Source organism: Stegodyphus dumicola, chromosome 2 (genome assembly GCF_044657685.1).
Source record: "Stegodyphus dumicola isolate Sdum_Otavi_A_Nest chromosome 2, ASM4465768v1".
NCBI lineage: Eukaryota > Metazoa > Arthropoda > Arachnida > Araneae > Eresidae > Stegodyphus > Stegodyphus dumicola.
The window spans coordinates 226144241-226169290 of record NC_140769.1 but is presented as its reverse complement, the minus strand read 5'-3'; the positions used below and the strand labels follow the sequence as shown (position 1 = coordinate 226169290).

General features: G+C 30.6%; 1 protein-coding gene across 4 annotated transcripts in view; it reads right to left on the bottom strand.

Annotated features, from left to right (window-relative positions):
- Positions 1 to 4018: 4018 nt before the first annotated feature.
- The window catches only part of LOC118191747 (protein kinase C and casein kinase substrate in neurons protein 1-like), a 148111-nt gene continuing 127079 nt past the window's right edge, over positions 4019 to 25050 (bottom strand). For 3 of the 4 annotated variants that reach the window (XM_035362593.2, XM_035362591.2, XM_035362595.2), the window contains 4 exons: positions 19075 to 19202; positions 14001 to 14063; positions 7507 to 7664; positions 4019 to 6884 (listed from right to left, as the gene is read on the bottom strand). In XM_035362593.2, coding sequence (XP_035218484.1) covers positions 6772 to 6884; positions 7507 to 7664; positions 14001 to 14063; positions 19075 to 19202 — 462 coding nt within the window. In that variant the 3' untranslated portion in view covers positions 4019 to 6771. The remainder of the gene's footprint in view (positions 6885 to 7506; positions 7665 to 14000; positions 14064 to 19074; positions 19203 to 25050) is intronic. The other variant, XM_035362594.2, reaches the window with a different exon arrangement.

Sequence of the window (25050 nt, the reverse complement as noted above, 5' to 3'; positions counted from 1 at the left end):
AAAAAATTTGTAGCAGGTAAAACTAGAAAAATGAAAGTTAATGAAAAGCATATCACATAAATTAGTGCAAAATATTTTAAAGTTTTTTCGAGATAGTAGAGAAAAGAAATTTTTTATACGATTCATTTTTATGTACACATACATACAACTCACATTTAATATGTTGAATAAATTTCTTGAAATTAATTAGATTTTAACTTCAAAATTATTTTACACTGAGGGCACTGAAACACAACCTTGCAGAGAGGCACCTTGTACCCATGGGGCGGCCCTCACCTGCATTTTAAAGAAACAATTTAAAATTTTCTCTAGAACTGAAACTTGTTGAATATTGAAAACAAGTACCAATAGTTCTTATAACCCATAACAAAATCACAGGAATTAATGGCAAAAGCATGTTTAATGCAATTTATTTATTAATTACTTGATTGAATTGAAATGCAAAAGGAATAGAGAATAACTTTATGATGCTACATATATTTTCTCCTACCAGCATTTTTTTCACGTTACAACAATAAAAACACCAAATTCATCATGAGAAATTTGTCACTTAGATCGGTATAGTGGTTAGCAGTGCTGGCTAACATATTGTTAGGCCCAGATTCGAATCCAGGAGAAAGCTCGGATGTTTGTAGGCGTACAGTATCTGTGCAGCAAAGTGACACTTAACACTTAGAATACAGGCAAGCTAGAAGTTTGCTCTAGAAGTCCGATGGTATGGGATCTTTGAATCCATCATCTGGGGTATTCTCTATCAGTATTAGGATACAGCTTTCCTGTTTAGTCATAATTCAGCCACATAAATGGGCAATGTTCTCAGTGATCACGCAGCCAAATGACCAATAGGAATTGGCTGTTCACAATTAATAAATTCATTAAGCTGCAAGTACTTGGCCATTTGGAAAAATAATGACAGCACATAGGGAATTCATGATACAAATAGCTAGAAACCCTATATTATTTAGTTTAAATATGTATCTTAAATTATAAAACAATACACACTGTTCAAATTGGCATTTCAATATTAAGGGGGATATTATATGCAAATGGTAAAAAATTCAAAACAAAATATTTGAATCATTTCATTTAATTCAGTAAGAAATATGACCGTCAAATATGGAAAAAAAAAAAACGTATACGCAAGCACATGCCTGAGGATGCTATCATTGAAGTTATAATCAATGTACAAGGGATGTTCTGTCAAATTTGGTAGACAAGAAGACTAGAGAGAGACATTTTATTCATACATAATGCCACCCCACCCACTGTCCTGGGGCAAAACTCTATGATTTTCTTTCACAAAGGCTTGTTAATGGAACTGCCAAATATGATCCCCAGAGTAAAAGTAAGCTCCAACTAAAGCTTCCGAACCAGATTCAAGACTAATTATTTTAAAAGATAGTCTTTTATTCTAACTTACATATCACTTTGATGTATCCTATGATATGGTTTGAGAGAAATGGCTTGGTCTTCTATTCTAACTTACATATTACTTTGATGTATCCTATGATATGGTTTGAAAGAAATGGCTTGGAGTAAATGAAACTTATGTTTGCTTGTCATTTAGCTTGTAACCCAATATTCTGCAAGCTTCTTCTGATGGTTTCTGTAGATACTGTTGGACTTTCTAAGCTTACTATATGACATTCAAGTTCACTTGCAGTAAAGTAAGGATCAAGATGCACCATTCTTCTAATCTGATGAATTGACTAAGTACAAATTTACTCATTTGCTCTCATCCAAGTTTCTTATTGTTCTTGCAATTACTGAGATAAACAACATTGAACACTACTAGCTCGACCTAAAAACTAATAAAAATCTGTTGGAACTATAATTTAAGTTTAAAGACTTCATCTCTATTTATTTGTGATAAGTAGTAAATGACATATTAATAAATTATCATACTATTGGATTAATTTGATTTTCAAGTTCCCTAAGGCAGAAACAAAATTATATTCGATTTAACCAACTAAAGGCCTCTGTCACATGTCACTGATTGGAGCTAGGCATTTAAAAACTTGGTCACTTGTATATCTCGACTGCATCTACAATCCTTCCTACGCATAGCCTTATGGCTTTCCTTTCTTAGTGTCCAATTTAGTAGTGAACAGTATATTTATAATTTGAAAAATTATAATATATAGCTAATTTTTGGTATTCTTGACATATAATATATTATTTACACATATACAGGCTGTACTGTAAATGTTGCAGCAAACTTCTAGGGGAAGTAGGGCACATCATAAGGGTTAAGAATTGCAACCCATGTCTGGAAATGTCAGGTGTAAGTGGTAGCAGAGGTAGAAGATGGGAAAAGAAACAAGAGTGATTAATTTGAAACATTTACTGGACATGAATACAAATAGTGTACGGCAGCTTGAATGTTGCAACAGATGCTCGAAATTTGCACCATCAGACGCCAAACATGCCTGACACCTATGGACCATTTATTGCTGGACATGTTCAAACACACCAGAAGTTTCTTTGATTGTAACAGCTGCACATGCAAGTCTTGCCATGAGATCCATTTCAGAAACAACAGGGTTGTGATACACAATACTTTCGATGGCTTCTCACAAAAAGAAATCAAGGCTCGATAAATTTGGTGAGCGTGAGGGGCCAGGGAACTGGTCCACCATGACCAATCCATCGATGCGGGGTTGATTTGTTCAAATGGCTACGGACATCCAGTCCAAAATGAGCAGAGGCCCCACCATCATGTTGTGCCTCATATTTGGTGGAGCATCGTCAAGTAAATCGGGAAGAACATGCTCCAGAAGATCAAAACGGCATTCAAACGGTTGGTCAGTGTCAGGCATGTTTGGCGTCTGATGGTGTAAACTTCGAGCATCTGTTGTAACATTCAAGCTGTCGTACACCATTTGTATAAATGTTTCTATTACCATTTGTATAAATGTTTCTATTTGTATAAATGTTACCATTCAAATAAATATTTCTAATTAATCATTCTTGCTTCTTTTTCCATCTTCTACCTCTGCTACCACTTACCCCTGACAATTCCGGGTATAGGTTCCTAGGCAATTCTTAATCCTTATGATGTGCCCTACCTCCCCTAGAAGTTTGTCGCAACATTTACAGTACACCCTGTATAATGATTAATTACAGGCATAAAAGTCTTAATACTAGTACAGTCTAATCACAGTTTTTCAAAATTAAGGTAAAGAATTTTTTTATAAAACTGTTTCAACATTATAGGTGCGAAAGTTCTTTAAACATAAAATCTAAATTTTTATGCGGCCCCACTATAGCAGAAATATCCTATAATGAGTTTTAAATACAAAAGTTCTGTAACTTGTAGTATATGATATTTGAAGAAATATGTGTAATTAATATTTTCTTCAACTCAATTTAATATTGATTGCTTTTTTATCCAATACACAGCTTCCAAATGAACAATTTTTATTTTGCAATTTCTTTTTAAATTTCGTAAAAAAAAAGTCCTAGTCATAATAGGCACTGAATAGACATTACAGTATATTTGTTGTTAAATATCTGTACCATTTTTCATTTAACTCATAATAGCATTATGAATGACATCATAACTGGAATATTTTTTTCTATATGTAACTAAAACTTCACTAAACAGAATGTTAGATTTTTATATTTACAAAACTCTCCTATGAATTTATGAAAACAGCACTAAAATTCCTTACTTTATTTTGAGTAATTTTTCATCTAAAAACTAGATATAACTATATATTCAAAAGCAATATTTATGAAATAAAAACCTATAACCATGTTTTCCTAATATATATATATTTTTTTTATCACATATGTTGTAGCAGCATAAAATGCAGTTTCAAATCCAGACCTAACAACATTACAGCCATGCATTTTATATGCAAAGAAGTTTGATATTTTTAATATCTATTTAAATTGTTTTCCTGTACATTTATAACAGTTCGAGATTTAATCCTAAAATATTAGCATAAACATTTTGATTTCAGTCTGAATAAATTTCTAGTTTGTAAGAAAAAAACAACAATGACACAAATCGTATTATGGGAATATACATTTAATTAAATGATAAATTATATACAAGAAAACCTAGTGATAAAGCTGGATATTAGTTACAGTGACTAACACAATGAAATCTACTTGTAAGTACAATTATGTTTATACAAAGGGATCCAATTTCAAACACTCAATATTCTCAGTAATGTACATTTCAGTTTAATAATTAGATTAAAAAACTATTTGTTAAGAGATTATTATGATGAGATGATTTTCAAATATTCATGCTTACTGAATTATGAAAAATAAAAGACAATGCTAAGTGCTGGAAGACATTTTTCACACCTGCATTTATGGTCTTTTACTATGAAGTGATTAAATACATAATTTAAATAGGGATTCCCCAAATTTTAGCCATCAAGGTTGGAAGTACAGTATTGGATATTTTGGAATGGTACAGAAGTAGTATTTTTTTAACACTTTTTAATCAAACTCATTTTTCTACTGCCTCTGATTTCAACACAGTTTTTTAACTGTATTTATCATATCAATAATCCAAAATGAAATGGCATCCAAAATGAAATTATAAAGTTTACCTGATATAATTCTTATTATCGAAACATGTTTAAACCATATTATGTTTTTTGTTTTCTACAATATATGTTCATTAAATTATGTGTGCATAATATTAATTTTAAACACAAAAATATAATTATTTTATATAATAACATTTTTGTTGTTTTATTATAAAAATTCAACATAACCATTACATGAGACTAAAATCTGCACTTGAAAATTTTATACAAATTACCAAAATTTTTTCTTTATATAATAAATGAATTGCAATACATACAACAGAATATTTCATAATTGTTAATGAAGTGGTTCTCAACATTTTTTGCCCCAAGCACATCTTTCACTATTCCTAAATGATCATTCCTCTTTGTTCCAAATTTCATAAATTGTACATATATTTATTTATATTTAGATTATTTCTAATGTGTTTTATAAATTAAACAAAGAAAAGTATAAAAAAATGTTGATAAATACAATAACTTGAAAAAATATATTTTTATATTCATAAACTAAATATTTAACAGGTTAAAAAAATAAAATGGTAAAGAAAAGGCTGACTACATTCCTTCCTGAAAAATTAAATACCCCTCCAGTGAGTGCCCCTGTGTTAATGTATATTCTGTATTAAATTTAAATGGGATAAAATCATATTTATGTTCATTTTTATAGCAGTTTAATTAAAAAAGTTTCTTAAGGTATTCTACATCAACAATGAGTGCAGAGAATTATTGCTCATATAAATGATATGGAAACTGTTCTACTTTTTTTAAGGTAAAAATATTCAATTTTGTACTGTACTATACTTCCAAGCCTTGCCAAATGATAGTAAGCATTATACATTTAATTATAATTTTATATATACATAGAAAACTGCATAAGTACTTTGTAGGTTACAAAAATAAAAAAAAAATTAAATTGTCCAATATTTTTTTTTTTTTTTTCTTTTATAGATTGTCTTAGGCTAACGCAGCATGATTATATTAATCTCTTATTTACATAGTATGAAAAATAATTATAGGTAACTGCTACTGATTCAACCATTTCCTCTACAATTTGCTGTTCTTATCTACACGAACACTGCAATATTTTGCATAGCAGGCATAACTTCAACTGGCCCCAAATACTTTCTTGCTCTGGTTTACATAAAACTACTTACACTATGAGATTTCTAAATTAAGAATGCTATCACTGTAGAATGATTCATATAAGAATATTTTAAAAAATAAAATGCATGCATGACTGTATTTTTTTTATTTATTTTTTGCAATCACTTGTGATAGAATAAGGGATTTATAAATATAAATTTAGAACAATATAAATATGCACAGAAAAATAAAAAATAAAATTCAAACCATAAACACTGATTTTTGCAACTTTCATAAGTGTATAAACAAGCTTTCATTCTACATAAAAACAAAAACAATCTGAGCAGTGAAATTATGTACAAATATTACGAACATTGTTTCTACAACTGTAACACATAACATTTATCTTGTTGCTTTGTTTGGACATACGATTAAATTACTACCAACCAGGCCATTTTAGAAATCCAAACTTCTAAATTAATATTATTTGCTTAATATTTTGGTTACATATCCTGAAAATGAATAATATTGAAATGATGATTCTTTTTTTTTTTTACATTCTTTTATATTTCGATTTTGAAAATTATGTGAAATCATTTGAAGTATGTAAAAAATTTACCTATTCAACAAAGCATTGGAAAAAATTATATGGATTCCAAATTTTTGTTATAAAAATATCTTGAACATGCACAATTTGCTTTCAAACTGACTTTTTAGTTGTAAAAAATTAATTATATTTTTGATAGTTTTTATCATTATAGATACACAATTTCTTATCAGTTTTTGTAATTTTTAATGTATAATTTTGAAACTGGTACTCCATAGCTAGTATATTCCATATTAAGGTAGCTAGCTTTATTATAACCTGTTTAGCAAATTTAAACATGTATGTCAGAAATAAAACATTAGTTTTCTGTATGTAAAAAAAAAAAAAAAAAATATTTTATACTAAGTTTTCACAGAACAAACATGAAGTGTTGAATGACTTCAAGATTGCACAATATTTTTTTTTTTTTTTTTTTTTTTCTGTTTGTAACTGGCAAGTTATGCAGAACAAAATTTCATTGTGCTTTGTACAGCAAATTACACAGTCGAAATCCCATGGGGATCATTCTTTGATGATGACTTTAGTCCTTCAATTTGCCACTAATTCTACATAACTAGCAGGATAGAGTCCTACTCTTCCATCTTTTCGCCCTTTACACCAACCTTGTTCATCTTCATCCTCTAACTTTTCAAATACTTCCCCTGTAAATAAAGACAAATACAAGATAAAAGATATTTAAGATAAAAGCCCAATTTACATGGACTTCATTATTGAAGAAAGATATAGGCTTTTTTTTTACACATTTCATCATACAAGAAACAAAAGTATTAATTTATTTTAATGTCCAGAAGTATCATTGTACCATATTTTAAATTCAAATGACTGATTATACTTCTAGAAGTTTAAATCTGAATTATTAACAAAAACCACTGCTCCATAAAACAATATCTGAAGTATCTAAATTTTATTCCTCAGAATTTCCAGTACAAAATAGATTCAGGAAATATTAAAAACCTTAATTAATAGAAAATTACTTCTCTTCAAGTTAATAAAAATTTTTGTTATTAGCAGTGGTATAATTCTTAATAAAGATAAAAGTTTTATGAAAAAAATTAAAATTAGAAGAAAAAGATTTCTCTATAAACAATACATAGTATGGGAATAGCTCTTATACTATGTACTGTTTAAAATATGTTTAGTACTACAAATTAAAAAAATTTTTGTGTTCCTCAAGGTTTATGAATAATTACAAATATACATGTCCCTTGTAGATTCATTTATTAACAACATAAATGAAAGAGCAAAAACGAAAACAGTTATTACCATTTTTAAATGATAATTCATCAGCTTCGGCACCTTCATAATCATAAAGAGCTCTTACAGGTACTCCAGGTTCACCATTATCTACTAACGCATCATTGGACCCTTCATCCCAGTCTTCTTGGTCATCGTCAAAAGGATTCTGCTCTTCTTTTCCATTCCTTAAGTATTATATATGTACATTAGTTTATATTGAAATATAAATACTATCAACATAAATTTTCTTGCTGTGTTTTAGGTATTTTCAGGTAACTGTAAAAATAAGATTATTAAAATATAAATGCAGAATGTATAATATTTTTGTCTTATTATATTGCATTCAATATTTTTTACTGTAACTAACATAGAAAAATCATTAGACAGATTAATGCTTAAATGCAATATTTATATGTTTATACAGTATAATATCTTAGAATTAAAATTCCCAAAATTGAATCTCTTTACTTTATTAAATATATTGCAGTTATTAGTCCCATAATCATGCTTTTAAACAAGCCAATAAAGAATCATGAGCAGAATATAAATTCATGCTTTATGAGTTCTAAGCTAACAATGATGCTACTTTGTCCAGCACACCATTCCAGTTTTAATTTCAAAGCAATGATAACAATATCTGAGAACCTGATATGTTTGTTCCCCTGCCATCAAATGGATTCTGATGCTGACAGAGATTATGTGCCCATGTCACATAATTAGACATTTCATATAATGGACAATTTACATTTTTTTTTAGCATTCAAACCTAATTTCATTCATAGTGTGGTTACATTTGGTAACTATATATCAATGAAGTAAGTACATAAAAACATTCTTAGCATATTTTGATCAAAAATAAACAACATATAGTAAATAATTTGCCATTTCATATTAATGCACTCTGCAATCACTTGAAAGCTTACTTATGACAGGAATGGTACCGTACGTAGTAAATACATGTCATAGCAATTATGTAAATCTTGAGCACAATTTGTACTACAATGACATATTATGCAAATGTTTAGAATACTCGTGTAATTTTCCATAGCTTTTTCTTCCTATACATAGAATATATTGCAAATAATAAGTTCTAAATATAGCATTAATCAATTAATCATCAGTTATAAGAATTTTTTAAAAAATTTTTCTCTGTATAAGACAAATGTTATGTTTTGCAGCAGATGAAACATCTTCAGTAATTGAAAGCCTATATTCCAGCATTATCTCCCGGTTTAATTACAGGCATCGAAGTGCGTATAGCATGGAAGAAAATGTTTCATAAATTCTTTCATTTTTACACTTACCTATTTGAAAATCATAAAAGTAAGCATCATATTCCAATTTAAGAAGTTCTGACTCATTGTTCAATATATAAGTTAATGAGCAACAGCAATTTTAGCGAGCACCAAACATTTTTAGCACTTTAATTCATGGAAATATAATTTACTAAGCTTCATTTCAAAATCAAATTAAAAACATTCTGAGATTCATTTGAAAATTTTGCCTTGAGTAAATATTTACAAAATTTAACCATCAAAATTAAACACAGTGATCGAACGAGATGGGAAACGGCGCAGTATATATCTACAAAATCTGTTTTCTGAAACATTAACAGGATGAAATATTTTTATGTTAAAAAAATCTGATACAGCTAGCATACTACTGCCATACATTAAAGAATAAATTAGAAATTAGCTGTGGTAAAACACAAATTATTTTTTACAATAAGTATCAGCATGAACTCCTATTTCAAGTTGTCAGCTTCTTCAAATGCTGTAATGCATTAAAATATTCACTGTAAATCCATAATTTCATATACAAAATTTCAACAAAGTTCTCAAAACAAAGCATATGAGAATATTAAGTTTGCTTTTGTGTTAAATACACAAAAGTTATACATTTAGTTAAATACACAAGTGTGCTTTTGTTAAAGAATTTAAGTTTTTTTAGCAAGTTAATGAAATTGAGCAAACTTACTTATACTCCATGCACCCCTGCCCATCCGAGTCTTTACATTCAACAATATTGAAACAGTATAATTAACAGCACCAGGAAGTATCTGATGTATAATATTTTTATTTAACTCTTAACAAAAAAGGGAAAAACTTATTTGGCATAGTAAATTTTTTGTTATTTTTATTACTTATTCTGTTGGATTATGAGATATCTTTGTGCAGAATGCAAAGTATATTAATTTTATAAGCAAATCCATGACCTTTATAGCAATACATATTGTATTAACATTGTCATAGCAATTATGTGTTTGGCCCCTACTCTTAGAAAGTTAATTTATGTATTTAATGTTAACCTAATTTTGTTTAAACAATCAGACAACTGATGCAAATCTATTATTTCCCATTATATTTTCTAATAAAGATTTAATAGTGCATTCTGAGTTACTAGTTGATCTCATACAATGCACTTTTTTACTGCTATGTACCAATGGAATATTTTAAATAATGTTTCATTTAAATTGAGAACATTACAAAAACGGTTGACATTCAAATCATGCATTTTATATCAAAATATAAAAATTCCGAATTTTCTATGTAATACTTTATTTCACAGGACTACTAGTATGAGACTGAATGGTAGAGTATTTTCACAGAAATATTTTTATTTTACATAACTCTATAAGAAAATTATTATCTCTCACTATTACAGAATGGAAAGACAACACAGACAATACAGTACAAAGTCTTTAATCCGGACATCCATAATCCAGAATGATTTATAATCTGGACCTCAAAGCTAAAAACTTTCTGCACATGCGTAAACACATAATACGTTTAGTCATGCGCGTTTAATGTATAACGGATGGTATAAGCCAAGCTAAAATTATATAATTATCTATTTCAGTTAATGTTGCAGATTGCATTGTTTCTTAATCTTCTAATTGGATCTGGCTTATTATTTTTTGCAGACTGTTAGAGCAATTTTATAAAAAGTAAGCTTGAACTTTCGATTATGTCAAAAATAATTTCCGATTCTGAAGCTGCCAAAGGATCTCCAAAGCAAAAGCATGTTTCGATGTCCATCAAACAAAAAGTGGAATTGCTGCAAGAAATGGATAAAGGCATGAAAAAAGTGACAGAGAGGTTAGTGAAAACGAAAAAATTTTGACTGACAAGTTAGGCGGTATTCTCGGCACAGCAATTACAGAACTTGAATAGTGGAACTTTGTAACTGAACAAGAAATTATGTCTATTTATAGAATTAAAGAGAAAGTATTAGCACAAAAAATGAAGCAACTTAAAACAACTTACATTGAAAGAAATATGGTTTAATAAAGTAAACAAATAAATATAAAGCCCTTTTTTTTTTTTTTGTAGTAGTAGTAGTAGTAAATTTTGATACCCTTTAGATCATAATTGCTCTTTATTTCATTAGATCATAATTGCTTCTATTTATTTTTAATTTTATAATTTCCGCATGCCATCTTACCAGATTTAAATTGATGATCTATAATCCGGAAAAACCCCTAATCTGAAATCGCCGAAGTCCCGACGAGTCCGGATTAAAGACCTTGTACTGTATTAGCTATTTTGAATTTTCTTTTTCAACATTTCAAACATTTCTGTAGAAGAGATTATATTGCAAAAACAAAGTTTAATGCATGTTCTCTGATAATTCACATTCATCATTTTTAGAAACTGCCAAGACAAAATTTCTTATTCATTAATTTATTTACAACTGATAAAAAATGAAATAATGATTGTTGTTATATGTGAACAAAAGACATAACAATGCCTGAAAAAACTCTGCAAGTAATCTCTTGCACATGCACTTTTTAAATAAATTATTCTTGGTACTTTTTGAACATGGCAGCAGAATGCACAAATTAAGAATATTTAGCTAGCACTGCCAATGGAAATATACATTACACTCAAACTATATTATTTGAAAGGAAAGCTAAAAAGCTATTTTGCTACAAAGAAAGAAAAACAAAGCTACTATAAAGCAAATATAACAAGCATGCAATTTTAATTTTTTAAAAACATTTTCAAACAAAGCAAAAAAAGAATAATGCATTTCTTTATTCATTGCATTCTGCAGACATAGTATGCTTATACCATGCTATCAAAGATCTCATATATCTTTAATTACAATTTTGGCGCAATATGTAACAATGATATAAAATGCTAATTTTATTGAAAATACAGCAAGACACTCATTTACACATTTCTTTACTAGGACTGAATGAAAGGTACATATTGCTCTCACCCCCCCCCCAAGAAATCTAATCTTTGGGTTGAGTATACAAGTGTACATTCAGAAAAAGGTTTCCTAAAAGCACATGAGGCATTTTCCATGCCATTCTTCATTAACTAGCAAACCCTGATGACTTAGGTGTCCCCCCCCCCAATATTTGGATGAAATACAAAAGCAGGCAGTTAACGTAAGTAATCGCCAACATTTCGAAAATGGAATGAGGTGGAGCACTTTGGGGAATCTGGAAGCACAGCACTCTCAAGTGCAGACTGCTAGAGATTTAAACGTAATGCCCAATATTAACGTAATTCGTGAAATCACTTTAAAAGGATACTGGATACATAGGCAGAACGCCTGGAAAAGGCCGTCTAAGAGCTACAATAGCAAATGAAGATTAATATTTTCTCATTTCAGTGAGATGTAAAAGAGAGCAATAGTTTTTCAGCCTCTCTTGTTACTTTCACATAGGCATAGGAAACTGAATTTTAATGCTTACTTTTTCCACAAGACTGCATGAGAGAAAGGTCTGTTAGTGGCTGTTTTATGTATTACTCTCTTCTGCTTATAAGGCAATCTATTCAGTATGGTGCAGAGAACATCTACTTCGTAGCAAGCATCTGTGAAAAGAACAGTCAGTGGAAGACTGTTCTTTTCACAGATGAGTTTCAATTTAGCCTAACCATGATGTATATTCATCTGGAGAGAATCAGATACTTGCTACCTTATATCCAACAGTGTGAGAGAGACCACTATTGCAGTGGAAGTTTGATGTCCTAGGTAAGCATCGTGTGAATGGATGAATTCACGTACTTTTGATGAAGCATTATTGGAAATGTCTTCACAGATGAGTCTGAATTCAGCCTAACCATGGTGTGTAGAGAACCAGACACCAGATACCTGTCCTCCAACATCTGAGAAAGGGACCAGTATGGCATTGAAGGTTCGATGATCTAGGTGGGCATCATTTTGAATGGGCGCACAGATCTTCATGGTTTTGACAAAGACACTGCTGCAAGGTATATTGACGAAATTTTAAAACATTATGTTTTCCTTTAAAGGAGTGCAGTTTGTCCTCAGTTCATTTTTATTGTATATGTGTATGTTTTATTGTATATGTATATTCACATATGGCTAACTTGGTGGATGATTTTCTGGAATGTGAAGAATCAACTGGATGGACTGGGCAGCCACATCTCCCAACCTAAACTCTATAAACATTCCTAGGGCACTCTTGCGAAGAGCATTGTAACTCACTTTCTCATTTGCAATATCAGTTCAGGCTGTGAGAGCTGCATGACTATTAAGAGACACCATACTCCCTGTTAGCCTCTTTATTTTGAACTTTTCTGTACTGATAAGCCTGTGCATATACCACTAATATCATATGTAGCATATTTATAAGTCAATCTTTATCTATACCATATTTCATTAAAAATTAATGCATCCATCAGTTCTGGAAATAAATTCAGAAGCTGTAATGAGGAATGATAATAAATCCTTAATCAGATACAAAGAAAAAGACATGTTTCAAGGACACTGACTATATCATATCAAATCTATAATCATTACAAACGCATTAACTCATACAGAATTTTGACATTATATGCTTTATTAAACCAAATTTTTTGAGCAATTGGAAATTATTCATAAGCATATATTTCATGCAAACTAAAAGCAGAAAATTAACACATGAACATGAATTCTTCTTAATGAATGATGAAAATTTAAAACTGAATCAAATTTTAAGAGAATTTAATTTCACGATTTGTACAGTGATACAAAATTGCTGATCTATAATTATAATTAACTCCAACAAAATCACTGGAAGTATTGAATTTTATAGCACAGTTGTATAAGCTCTTTAAAATCAATGGTGTAAAACACAAATAACTGTAAAAACAACAAATATTGAAATTTTTTAGGGTAATAAAAATTCTGCCACTGAAATAAAAACTTACGACCTATGGTATAAATAATAAATATATGAACATTCTGTATTTTGTACAAAATTACCTTTGAAATATATGAATATTTTGTTTTTTACATAAGAAAATTTTATTTAAAGAAACCCTTTCTTTCTTAAAGATGTAAAATATTTAAAGTTCAGCTTGCTGAATGTAAACCTATATTATGTTATTCCTTGATTTATAAATATTCAATTTTTATTAAATAGTCATCAATTTAACATAACAGTCCACTGGCAGCTTAAAAAACTGTTCACTGTTCATGCAGAAAGCATGCATGTAGCAAAGCAAACTGATAAATTTGTCTAGAAAGCAGCAGAAGGATTATGAAACAATATTAATTACGTGTCTTTTTCTTCAAAGGCTTCATTTTCACCAACTTCAAAGGGATTATTAGGAAGTTTTTGGCTATCACAAAAACAAGATATTTTGAATACACCATTTATTATTACATATTAAACAAATAAATGCAACTTTTTCTGATTACTATAATGTGAATCATATGCAAGCATACCAAGAGTATAGTATTTTCTTTACTATAACAAAATTTGTATGAACCAACATACAAACATGCAAATTCCTTAAAAGAAAATGCAGATTCAGCTTACACTTTTAAATAATCCTTAATATAGATATTTTTTCTGATAAACTTACCATTTCACATTTATTAAGACACTTATAATATTTCATTTGAGCCCAAGTAGTACATTTGGAAGAATTTTATTAATTAAAGAATGGATAAGATTCTTAATAACACAGCATCTAATTTGTATCAACAACCTAAAACAGCAACTTTTAGGTCTTTTAACCTTTTCTGGATGGACATCCCATATATGCATTCCCCATGAATGTCTCTCACAACTGGGCATCCCACCCATGCATCACTGAAGTATGAGCTTAGGTAACAGGTGAAGCTTCTGTGGATTTTAGGCTGAACCATTTTTAAGATCACTAGAGTGCATCCTGTGTCCCTTAGTTTCAAAATGAACATAGTGTTAGGATCCTGACCTTCAGTTTGATCATGTTCTGCCTAACTATGGTGTCAGGTAATGTGTGGGAACAGAAAAAGTGTGCTGTAAACAAACAGAGCTCAGCTCTTTAACCTGCCACATGACATAAACATTCACATTTCTGAAACCCCTTCAAATCTTTTTTTTTTTACTATGTAGGTTACTATGAGAATCTTCTGTCATGCTTTATGCTGCTTTCAGATAAATTTCACATATTTTCCTTTTTATTTCAGAAAGGCCTTGACTTCAGTTTATGATGGTGAGCAAGCTTTATTTATGAGGAAAGAATATGCTTGCATGCTAAATGAGCCAATAAGTAACATGGGTAAGAGTGCTGATTCATTTTCTACACAGTTAGTGAGCGATATTTCTAGTGATTCTGATATGGATACTTTGTCAGAGAATGAGCTCGCTGAGTGCCTGCCTTCCACTTCCTGTGAAAGATTTTGTTACTTCTTCTTGTATTTTTTAATTAAAAAATTTATTAATGTATTTTGTCAATTGAAACTTCAGAATAATTTGAACAGTGCTTCCAAACATTATTTTTCAAAGTAAGTATTTTTTTTAATATATTTTCATGTAAAGTAATGGGAAAAGTTCATTACAGGCTAATTTTAATGTAAAAGATAGTTTAAGTAATAACCTAATGGTATAAAAAATTATGACATTAGGACTTTAACTCCCTCCCCCAAAGTTAGGCTTAGTAACGAAAAAACCCCATCAAGTGGGACAATACCTTTCAACTCCCATGCATCCTGATGGAACATCTTACAAACAAAGGTACGCAATCTCAAAAGGTTAACAAAGAAGTATTACTTATTTTGAGAGCTCACAAATTGAGAAATTACATCCAAAAGCTTTGAACAGAATTCAAATCTAAGTTTCAACATAGTTCATACTGTCATTTAAACATTGCGAGTTGAAAATCAATCGAATGTTCAAAAGAAAATATAAAATGGCACTGTTCTGTTAAGATATACACTGCTGGCCATTAAAATTGCAACACGAAGAAGGAGTGATCTCACGGACATCAAAATCATACGAAAGGAAGAAGTTGGGATATGCAAATGATTAGTACTTTAGCGCATTTAGAAGAAGCAGGAGGGAGAAACGACATCTGAAATACTGCCTAAAAGAAAAGTTGTGTAGTGGTTTTTCTCATTCAGAAAGTGCTTTGTAAGGTTGGAGTTTGGCTCACAATATCATGCTATGCATTGAATAAGAAGAGGAAATGCTTACCAGCAAGTTTCGATATTTAATAGAGGCAGGATCATTGCCTATCGAAACTGTAGATTATCACTCTATGATATTGCCGGTTGTACTGGTCGACATCCAACCACTGTCATGTGAATATGGAATAAATAGATTACTGAGGGTTATACTGAACAGCATATAGGATTTCAACGCCCTCGCACAAATAATGCCAGAGAGGACAGCCATATTATGAGGTCAGCCCTACAAAATCGTATGACTAAATGACAGACCAATAGTCAGAAAATGAGCAGGTTTGCAGCACATCCGGTTATCAGTTTGTATGGTGCGCCGACGTTTGCAGTGTGGACTATCAGGCAGGAAGATCATTACTTTGGCTTCCCTTAACAATACAGCATATAGAGAAATAGCGACTCTGGTGCACCAAAAGACAAAGATGGGTAAAGGAGTGGCACAATGTTGCTTTTTCAGACGAGTCCCAGTTATATGTAGAGTGTTATGATGACCATATACATGTCTGGAGTATCCGAGGAGACAGCATGTCATCTGCTTGCATTCAATATCGTCAGAGGGGCCCTGCACCTGGTGTGATGGTTTGGGCAAAGAATTGGGTACACAACACGCACATCTCCAGTTTAGATCGATGGTAATTTGAGTGCAGATGGGTACATTTCTGACATCTTACGTCCAGTGGTTGTGCCCTAGCTTCGAGATCCCCAAACACTATATTTTAACAAGATAGTGCAAGACTACATGTTACATGTTGTGTTCTGACCTTCCTGTGCTGCAATTTTAATGGCTAGCAGTGTATTTTATACCATGTCAAATGGCAACAGTTGCCAGGCTGTGCGTCATTTGGTCGTTGAATTTGGCTCATGGTGTTGCAATTTTAATGGCCAGCACTGTACATATGAGTGCGTATATTTTGTTGTGCTTCCCAGGGCTGTTGTTCTAGCACTTCTGAACATTTATCAATTACAGTCAAAAGTTGTTAATCTGGACTCGTCGGGACTTCGGCGATTCCGGATTATCGATCATCACTTTAAATCTGGTAAGATGGCATGCAGAAATTATAAAATTAAAAATATGAAACCGTAATTTACGAAATAAAGAACAATTATGATCTAAAGGGTATCAAAATTAAAAAAAAAATACTTAATATTTATTTGTTTACTTTATTAAACATTTCTTTCAATGTAAGTTGTCAAAGTTGCTTAGTTTTATGTGATAATACTTTCTCTTTAATTCTATAAACAGGCATAATTTCTTCTTCAGTTACAAAGTTCCGCTGTTCAAGTCCTATAATTGCTGTGTCGAGAATACCGACTAATTTGTCAATCGAAATTTTTTCATTTTCAATAACCTTTGTATCACTTTCTTCACTATCGGAAGCAAATTATAATGACGAGGAATTTGATTTAAATCATCTCAAAGACGGAGTACATCCAGATGAAATACCACATTTAGTAAGAAATTATAAACCAAATAAAATAAAAACATCTGCCCTGAAAATAAGGATAGTGCTGACAGATCAACTTCCAATTCATTGCGCGCAGCGGCGTTTCCCCCATCCCCTCCGCCGCAGAGCAGCATGAAATTGATAACCAGATTTCGGAATGGTTAGAGAAACAAAACCTTTATCCATTTTTTGCAGCAATTCCACTTCTTGTTAAATGGACTTCGAAACATACTTTCACTTTGTAGATCCTTTACATATTAGTAAATATATATCGGAAATTCTATTTGATATAATCGAAAGTTCAAGCTTACTTTTATAAAATTGCTCTAACAGTCTGCAAAAAATAATAAGCCGGATCCAATTCGAAGATTAAGGAATAACACAATCTGCAACATTAACTGAATTAGATAATTTTAACTTAGCTTATACCGTCCGTTATACATTAAACAGACATGCGTAAACGTATTATGCGCATGCGCACACGCATATTCGCAGCCGTAAAGGTCTTACACACATGCATCAATGCGACACATGCGCAGAAAGTTTGTAGCTTTGAGGTCTGGATTATAGATCATTCCAGATTATGGGTGTCCGAATTAACGACTTTTGACTGTATTAATTTCTGATTTTGATCCCATTAGAAGGAAAGCACTTTCAAACCATCCCTGAGATTCCATCCAAATGAGTTTGATTTCATATTTTGTTGTAACTTCAGACTGTGATAAAAATGAGACCAATTATCCTATTTAAGCATTCAATCAAGCTTCTCACAACACATTCAGTTTCAAATTTTCATTACTAAACACAGTTTCTACCCACTGATTTGTCCAAGTCATATGATCACAGGCTTGCTAGTTTTGTTGCAAATTTGACATATTTAATATTTCTTTTGAAATGTAAAGGCCACAAAGCAATTGTTTTTAAGTGAGAAAATTTAAATTCCACTGGATATATTACTATGATGGTACATTTTGTATTGCTTTCTTCATTCAGTGCACTGTTGCATTGTTCAGTGAATTGTTGATAAAAATTATTAAAAAATAATGATAAAAGTTTGTTAACTTTTTTAAACACATTTTAAACCAATGCTGTTAAAAAAAATCGAATATATACTTTGATCTTCAGCTAACGCCAAAATTGCCTAAGTGGTTTTTTAGAAGTTTTAGAAACCTGAGCTTATTTTTTTATGTGTTTATAATTACAAACTATTCTAATTTCAAAAAAATAGCTGTAAAGAATGGACTGCATGAGGAAATCTCTATTATCTCTTTTCAAACTATGAACTTGTCTTAGTCCAAATGCAATTTTGCATAGTTGAGGAACAAAAAAAACAATAATCTGCTTAAATAGATACGAAATGGTTTTTTAAATGATTTCCCCCCCCCAAAAGAGGCCTGAATATTTTGATATTTATATAAGACACAATGATTAAGCAAGGTTTACAACCAAATTACATTCTATAATTTAATTTTTATTGCTGTGTTTATGCTTTGTTTAATTTGCATAAATGTAAAAACAATTTATAATCTTCATACAACTTTTCCAGCATTAAAAAAGTATGAAATACAACTTAAAGACTAGAAAAGAAACAATCAACTTATTTTCTTGAAGCTAGAATTTCAAATTTACACTAACTACAGTTATTTGAATGGAATTTTTTTTTTTTTTAAATTTTCTATTTTGTTTTGTGGATATGATTTCAAATAAAAACGAATCATTTAATATTTTAAATACTTACAAATTAATGGCTGAATTCCTATTTGAAGAATTTTTGTTCTTATCTGGACGTAACTTAATTCCAGTATCACTATTGATAGTACCTTTCTTTTCTTTTTTGGAAACATTTTGTGAGTCAGATGTATACTCCTGCAAAATAACAAATAGATAATACACACATGTTTTTTAAAACAAAACTGCTCATTTGTTTAACAAGTGCTAAATACTGTTTAGAATATTTTTTTAAAATTCCCAATACTTTATTTTAAGAGAATTTTAGAACACAGTTTCTCCACTAATTTTCAATGCAATTTATCTTCAAATGAAAAATGTTCGCATGAATTTAACATCAAATGCAGGAAATATTTTCCTATTTAAAAAGAACAAATAGCTCAGATATTTTCAATTAGAATTCTTTGATATTAAGTCGTTCAGTTAACAAGAATCAGGCTGCATTTTGACTTAATGCACACACTCATTACCGAATCATAAAATAAAAAATCTATTAGAATTAGAAATCAGAAAATGTTTAAGATTTAATTTTACTCCTCACATTTGCATCTACAAATTTTCAACTGAATAACTGTTTTCATTATTTCAGCTAAAATTTTATATATAAAAATGCAGAGCCAATCTTTATTTAACATTCATTATAAACAAAATATTAAATACAGTTTAAAAAACAAATCACATATTTTCATTCTTCAAAAATAACTTATTCTATATACACACATTTCTTTAGTTCTGTTATATAAATAATATAACAGATAATTCATGACACTTATAGCATAATATAAAAAAAATAATAATTAGGTAACATTTTAAAACAACCTGAAATAATCAGAACAAATTATAATCAACAACTAACATATTTTGATAAATGTGAAATGCTTCAACAAAACACAATTCACCCACTGAATTTTCTGAATGATTTTAGTAGACAATGAACATGCTCAAATAATTTACTGTGTTTAATAAAAGAAAAAAGTTGAATATTATCATTCAAATTAGCAAACATTTTTTACATCCAAGTAATAATGGTACTACACAAATAGTTATTCCTTAAATCCTGAAAAAGCCATACAAGGTCATTAATATTTTTCCAACATTCACTTTGATGTATTATTTTGAGAAATAATGTAAAAATATCCATAATAACTTTAACATAATTAAAAGTTTAAAAGCAAATGCATTATTTTAAGAAGTAATGCATGTGTTATGAGTTAAGACTAGCACAATCAGTTAGGAAATTGAGGCATTATCCAAGTGATGCATAGTAACTTCCTGAAATTTTTAAGAGTAAATGCATTAATTTATGAGATAATGAACAGATTGTGAGCTTGGCCACTGCAACCCATTAAGTAATTAAAGCATTACCTAAAGAAGACATGTCCAGAATGACTAGAAGTTTTTTTAATTAAAAAAGAGTATTTCACAAGATAGGGCTAGATTTTATTTGTTCATAAAATTGTTTTCACTATATCAGTCATTCTGTGTTACTAATCCTGTAAATCATTTCACATCAAAATAATAATTAATTTCATGCCATATAACAGACATAGCCAAACTGCGGCTCTCTGGCACATTAACTGTGGCTTGTTAGTTGAGCCGCAGTTAATGTGCCAGAGCTATTTGCAGCCCACTTGCCTTTTACATGCAATTTTGTTGAAACAAACAGTAGTTTAATTTCTAAAACATAATTGCGTTTATAATAGATATAATGCAGTTATGCATTTCTTTATTAAATTAGTGATTAATATCACTAATTTAATATTTTAGAATATCTCATGTATGTAATAATTTAATTGATTTTAAACTGTGGGGTGCTCATCTACTGTCAGAATAACAAATAAAACTACAAATAATTACATTTCTGCCAATTAATATTATGGCAATTTTCCTTTTAGGGCAGACAATGGCCATGGGACAGTACAAAACATACAAATTTGAAAGTAATTTAAAATGGGACAGTACAAAACATACAAATTTGAAAGTAATTTAAAATGGGACAGTACAAAATATATAAATTTGAAAGTAATTTTTTTCCCTTTCAGATTAATTTTATTTCTGGAAGTTTCTGTTCACATTTTGCTGTGTAATTCCCTTGCTTGACAACAGCTGTGACCTATAGTCAACACTTCACAGAATATACTACTTTTACTAAGTCCTTGAATGGTTTGAGTAACTGCTAAAGAAATCACTTTAAAAGAAGAAAATCGCTCTCCCCTGAATGGCCTCTTTCAGTTTGGGGAAGAATTACAAATTTTGGATAATTTACAGTTGGTGAGGTAAACCTTCCTGCTCATACTTGGCTAGGAGAACAGTCAAAACTTTTTCATGTGCAGGCGGTCTTCAAAATTTATTCCCCAGTCCTATACAAGTCAGGTAATTTTTATATAATTTTCCCCACAATTTTTTTCAGCCACTTGTAGAAATATGTTGGAGTTCCACTTTTCCCACATGGAATTCTATCTTTCACGATAACTCCTTGATAATTCTGGGCATTGATCATCATTTTATTCATAAATGGTTGATCATGTTGGAATTTTGGCGGTCATGAGAAAAATTAACTTCTCCACTGGTTTGACAATTATTTCAGTTCTGGTCAAAGTTCTTTTGTCTAAATCATCAAATATTCGTTTAAATAATACTGCATCAAGCAATGGAGGAACCAGTGGTGTCCGCCGATAACATCGCGGAGAAAACAACGCAATGCGAAAACGTCGTGCTACAAAACATCGTGGGAGAAAACATCGCAGTTCTAAAACATCGAGGTACAGAATATCGTCGTCGAAAATAAAGCGGTTCAAAAACTTCGCAGTTTAAAAACATCGTCGTCGAAAATATCGTGGTAAAAAATAAAGTATCTACAAATCATCGCGTGACGATAACATCGCAGATATGCTTTTTTCAGGTTTTAATAATTGTAAATGGATATTCCCATAATGATTTGTGAGCGCAAGATGTAAAGAAGGATAATTTTTACTTTCACATTTTTTTTATTAACTAAATAAATTTTTGCTGAAAAAGTAAGAAGGAAACTTAAGCATAGAAAACTAAATGCAACTTATAGATTATACTTTTCATGAAAAATTACCAGTGAAAACTTTACAAAAAAGGATTTATTAATGGCCTTTGTTAGTTAACTATGTATTATTGATTATTTGTATTTATTGATTAATAAAAAATATGAAAGTAAAAATTATCCTTCTTTCCATCTTGTGCTCACAAATCATTACGAGAATATCCATGTATAGTTATTAAAGCCTGAAAAAAGCATGTTTGCGATGTTATCGTCATGCGATAATTTGTAGATACTTTATTTTTTACCACGATATTTTCGACGACGATGTTTTTAAACTGCGAAGTTTTTGAAGCGCTTTATTTTCGACGACGATGTTTTGTACCACGATGTTTTAGAACTGCGATGTTTTCTCTTTGCGATGTTTTCTCCCACGATGTTTTGTAGCACGACGTTTTCGCCTTGCGTTGTTTTCTCCGCGACGTTTTCGTCTGCGATGTTTTTGCCGCGATGTTTTCGGCTGTAACTGAACCAGTAGAACATAAACTTCTATCTTCCACAAAGCTTCTATCAAAATATGGAATACTAATACTGGTGAAATCATTTTACCTTATGATATTTCCCTTCATACAAATTGATGAATTTGTTTCTTTCTAACTTACCACAAACACACTAATTTAGGATTGATGATAAGCATTTTACAAGCTGATACATCTAAAACTTTTCGTCCCTTAATTCTGCCCCCCATTGTAGCAGCACCAGTTGCTGACACTACACTTCTTCAATGTGTTGACTAATCTAATTTATAGCCAGTTTGTAAGTACACTTGATCAGACCTTCATGAAAGCTTAGTAACCCAAGAAAATATTTTACTACCATCCACTGCTTGATATTGTTGGAATTGAGATCCATCAACTTTCAGTTTCAAAGTCTTAGCTCTTTTCTTTTCTTAAGTTACTATTATGCCTACAGATTTATTTCAAACACTTGTTACTTCAAAATGCTATTCTCGAGATCACTGAAGTGTACATCTACTTTTGCCTCAAAACTTTCACTTCAAATGACACAAATGTATGCAGCCTGTCCTGCTGTCGGGGGTTAATGTAGGACTCCTTGCAGAGAATGAGAGACATATTTATCAGAACTAATAAGAAGATATGATGGCACTGCTATCAAATCTTAGCTGATCAACCATTAAATAGGTTTATAATGAAAAATATAACATAATTTTTGAACATTACATAATACTTGAAAACAAGATGAAAATGAATTTATTACATACAAACATCAGAATTCTTCATTTTCTGAATGTAGAACATACTTTTCTTATTTAAGCCATGGTTAAAAGTTTCTTGGGGGTCATTCATTAACATTACAGCAGAAAGTCAATTTCTCTGTAGGCTTTGAAACAGAGCGAATTCCAGAATAATGTTAGCAACATCAGCATCCAACGTACAATATTTTATATTAAATCTTCAAAAATACATTGAAAAATATCCATAACTTGTAAAATTTTCCAGGAGTATGACAGCTAGATACAGGTATGAAATGAAAGGTTAATTCTCTAACAATCATTTAAATAAACATCTCCACTACAGGATATTACATTCAAAATGGTGGCTTCAGCAAAAGAAAAATTTACTGTGGGCTAAAACACACAAATACTCTATTGCAAAGTGATGAAACAGATGGGTTGTTTACAACCAAGCATAAGTAAATGAAATGAAGGAAAACTTTCTTGAAATTTAGCCATGAAGCCCTTGCAAATCCATGCTATCCTGCCAACAGAGAAGGAAAAATACCACATGCAAAATTATGATGTGTGTTGCACAAGCTTTTGTAGTTCAAGTCTTACAATTTGACATAGCACAGGCACTAAAAACTACTGGGGCATACTTGTGTTCCCTGATGAAATCACGTTTCCTTTTTGTGGCAAAGTGAATAGGTATTACTTAATGTAAATCCCCTTGTAATAATATTGAAACACATATGTGATTAAAAAAAAAAATTATGTGCTTTAAGCAAAACAGAATGCATTTAGGTTTTTTTATCTTCATGCAACCTCACAGTTTGTTCCTTGGGATAACCCGAAAAAGAAAATGTTCTTTCTCTAGGTATGCAAGACTTACAGCAAGTAAAGCAAGAGTCATACGAAGCAGTTGGCTCAACTGACAAGGTTCACCTCTGTAGGTTTTTACATTTACTAAGCAGTTATACAGTCAAAAGTCGTTAATTCGGACACCCATAATCCGGACTTCAAAGCTAAAAAATTTCTGCGCATGCGCCCCATTGACACATGCGTATAGGCAATTACGCGTGCGCATAAGACCTTTACGACTGCGCATATGTGTGTGCGCAAGCGCAGAATACGTTTTCGCGTACGCATTTTATGTATAACAGAGGGTACATGCTAAAATTATCTATTTCAGTTAATGTTGATGATTGCGTTGTTCCTTAATCTTCGAATTATTTCCAGCTTATTATTTTTTGCAGACTGTAGGAGCAATTTTATAAAAGTAAACTTGAAATTTCGATTATGTCAAATAGAATTTCCGATACTGGAGCTCCCAAAGGATCTACAAAACGAAAGTATGTTCCTATGTCCATCAAACAAAAAGTGGAATTGCATCAAAAAATGGATAAAGACATGAAAAAGGTGACAGAGAGGTTAGTGAAAATGAAAAAATTTCGATTGACAAGTTAGTCGGTATTCTCGGCATAGCAATTACGGGACTTAAACAGCAGAACTTTGTAACTGAACAAGAAATTATGTCTGTTAATAGAATTAAAGAGAAAGTATTATCTCATAAAACGGAGCAACTTAAACAACTTACATTGAAAGAAATGTTTAATAAAGTAAACAAATAAATATTAAGCTTTTTTTTCTAAATTTTGATACCTTTTAGATCATAATTGTTCTTTATTTCATAAATTACGGTTTCATATTTTTAATTTTAGAATTTCTGCATGCCATCT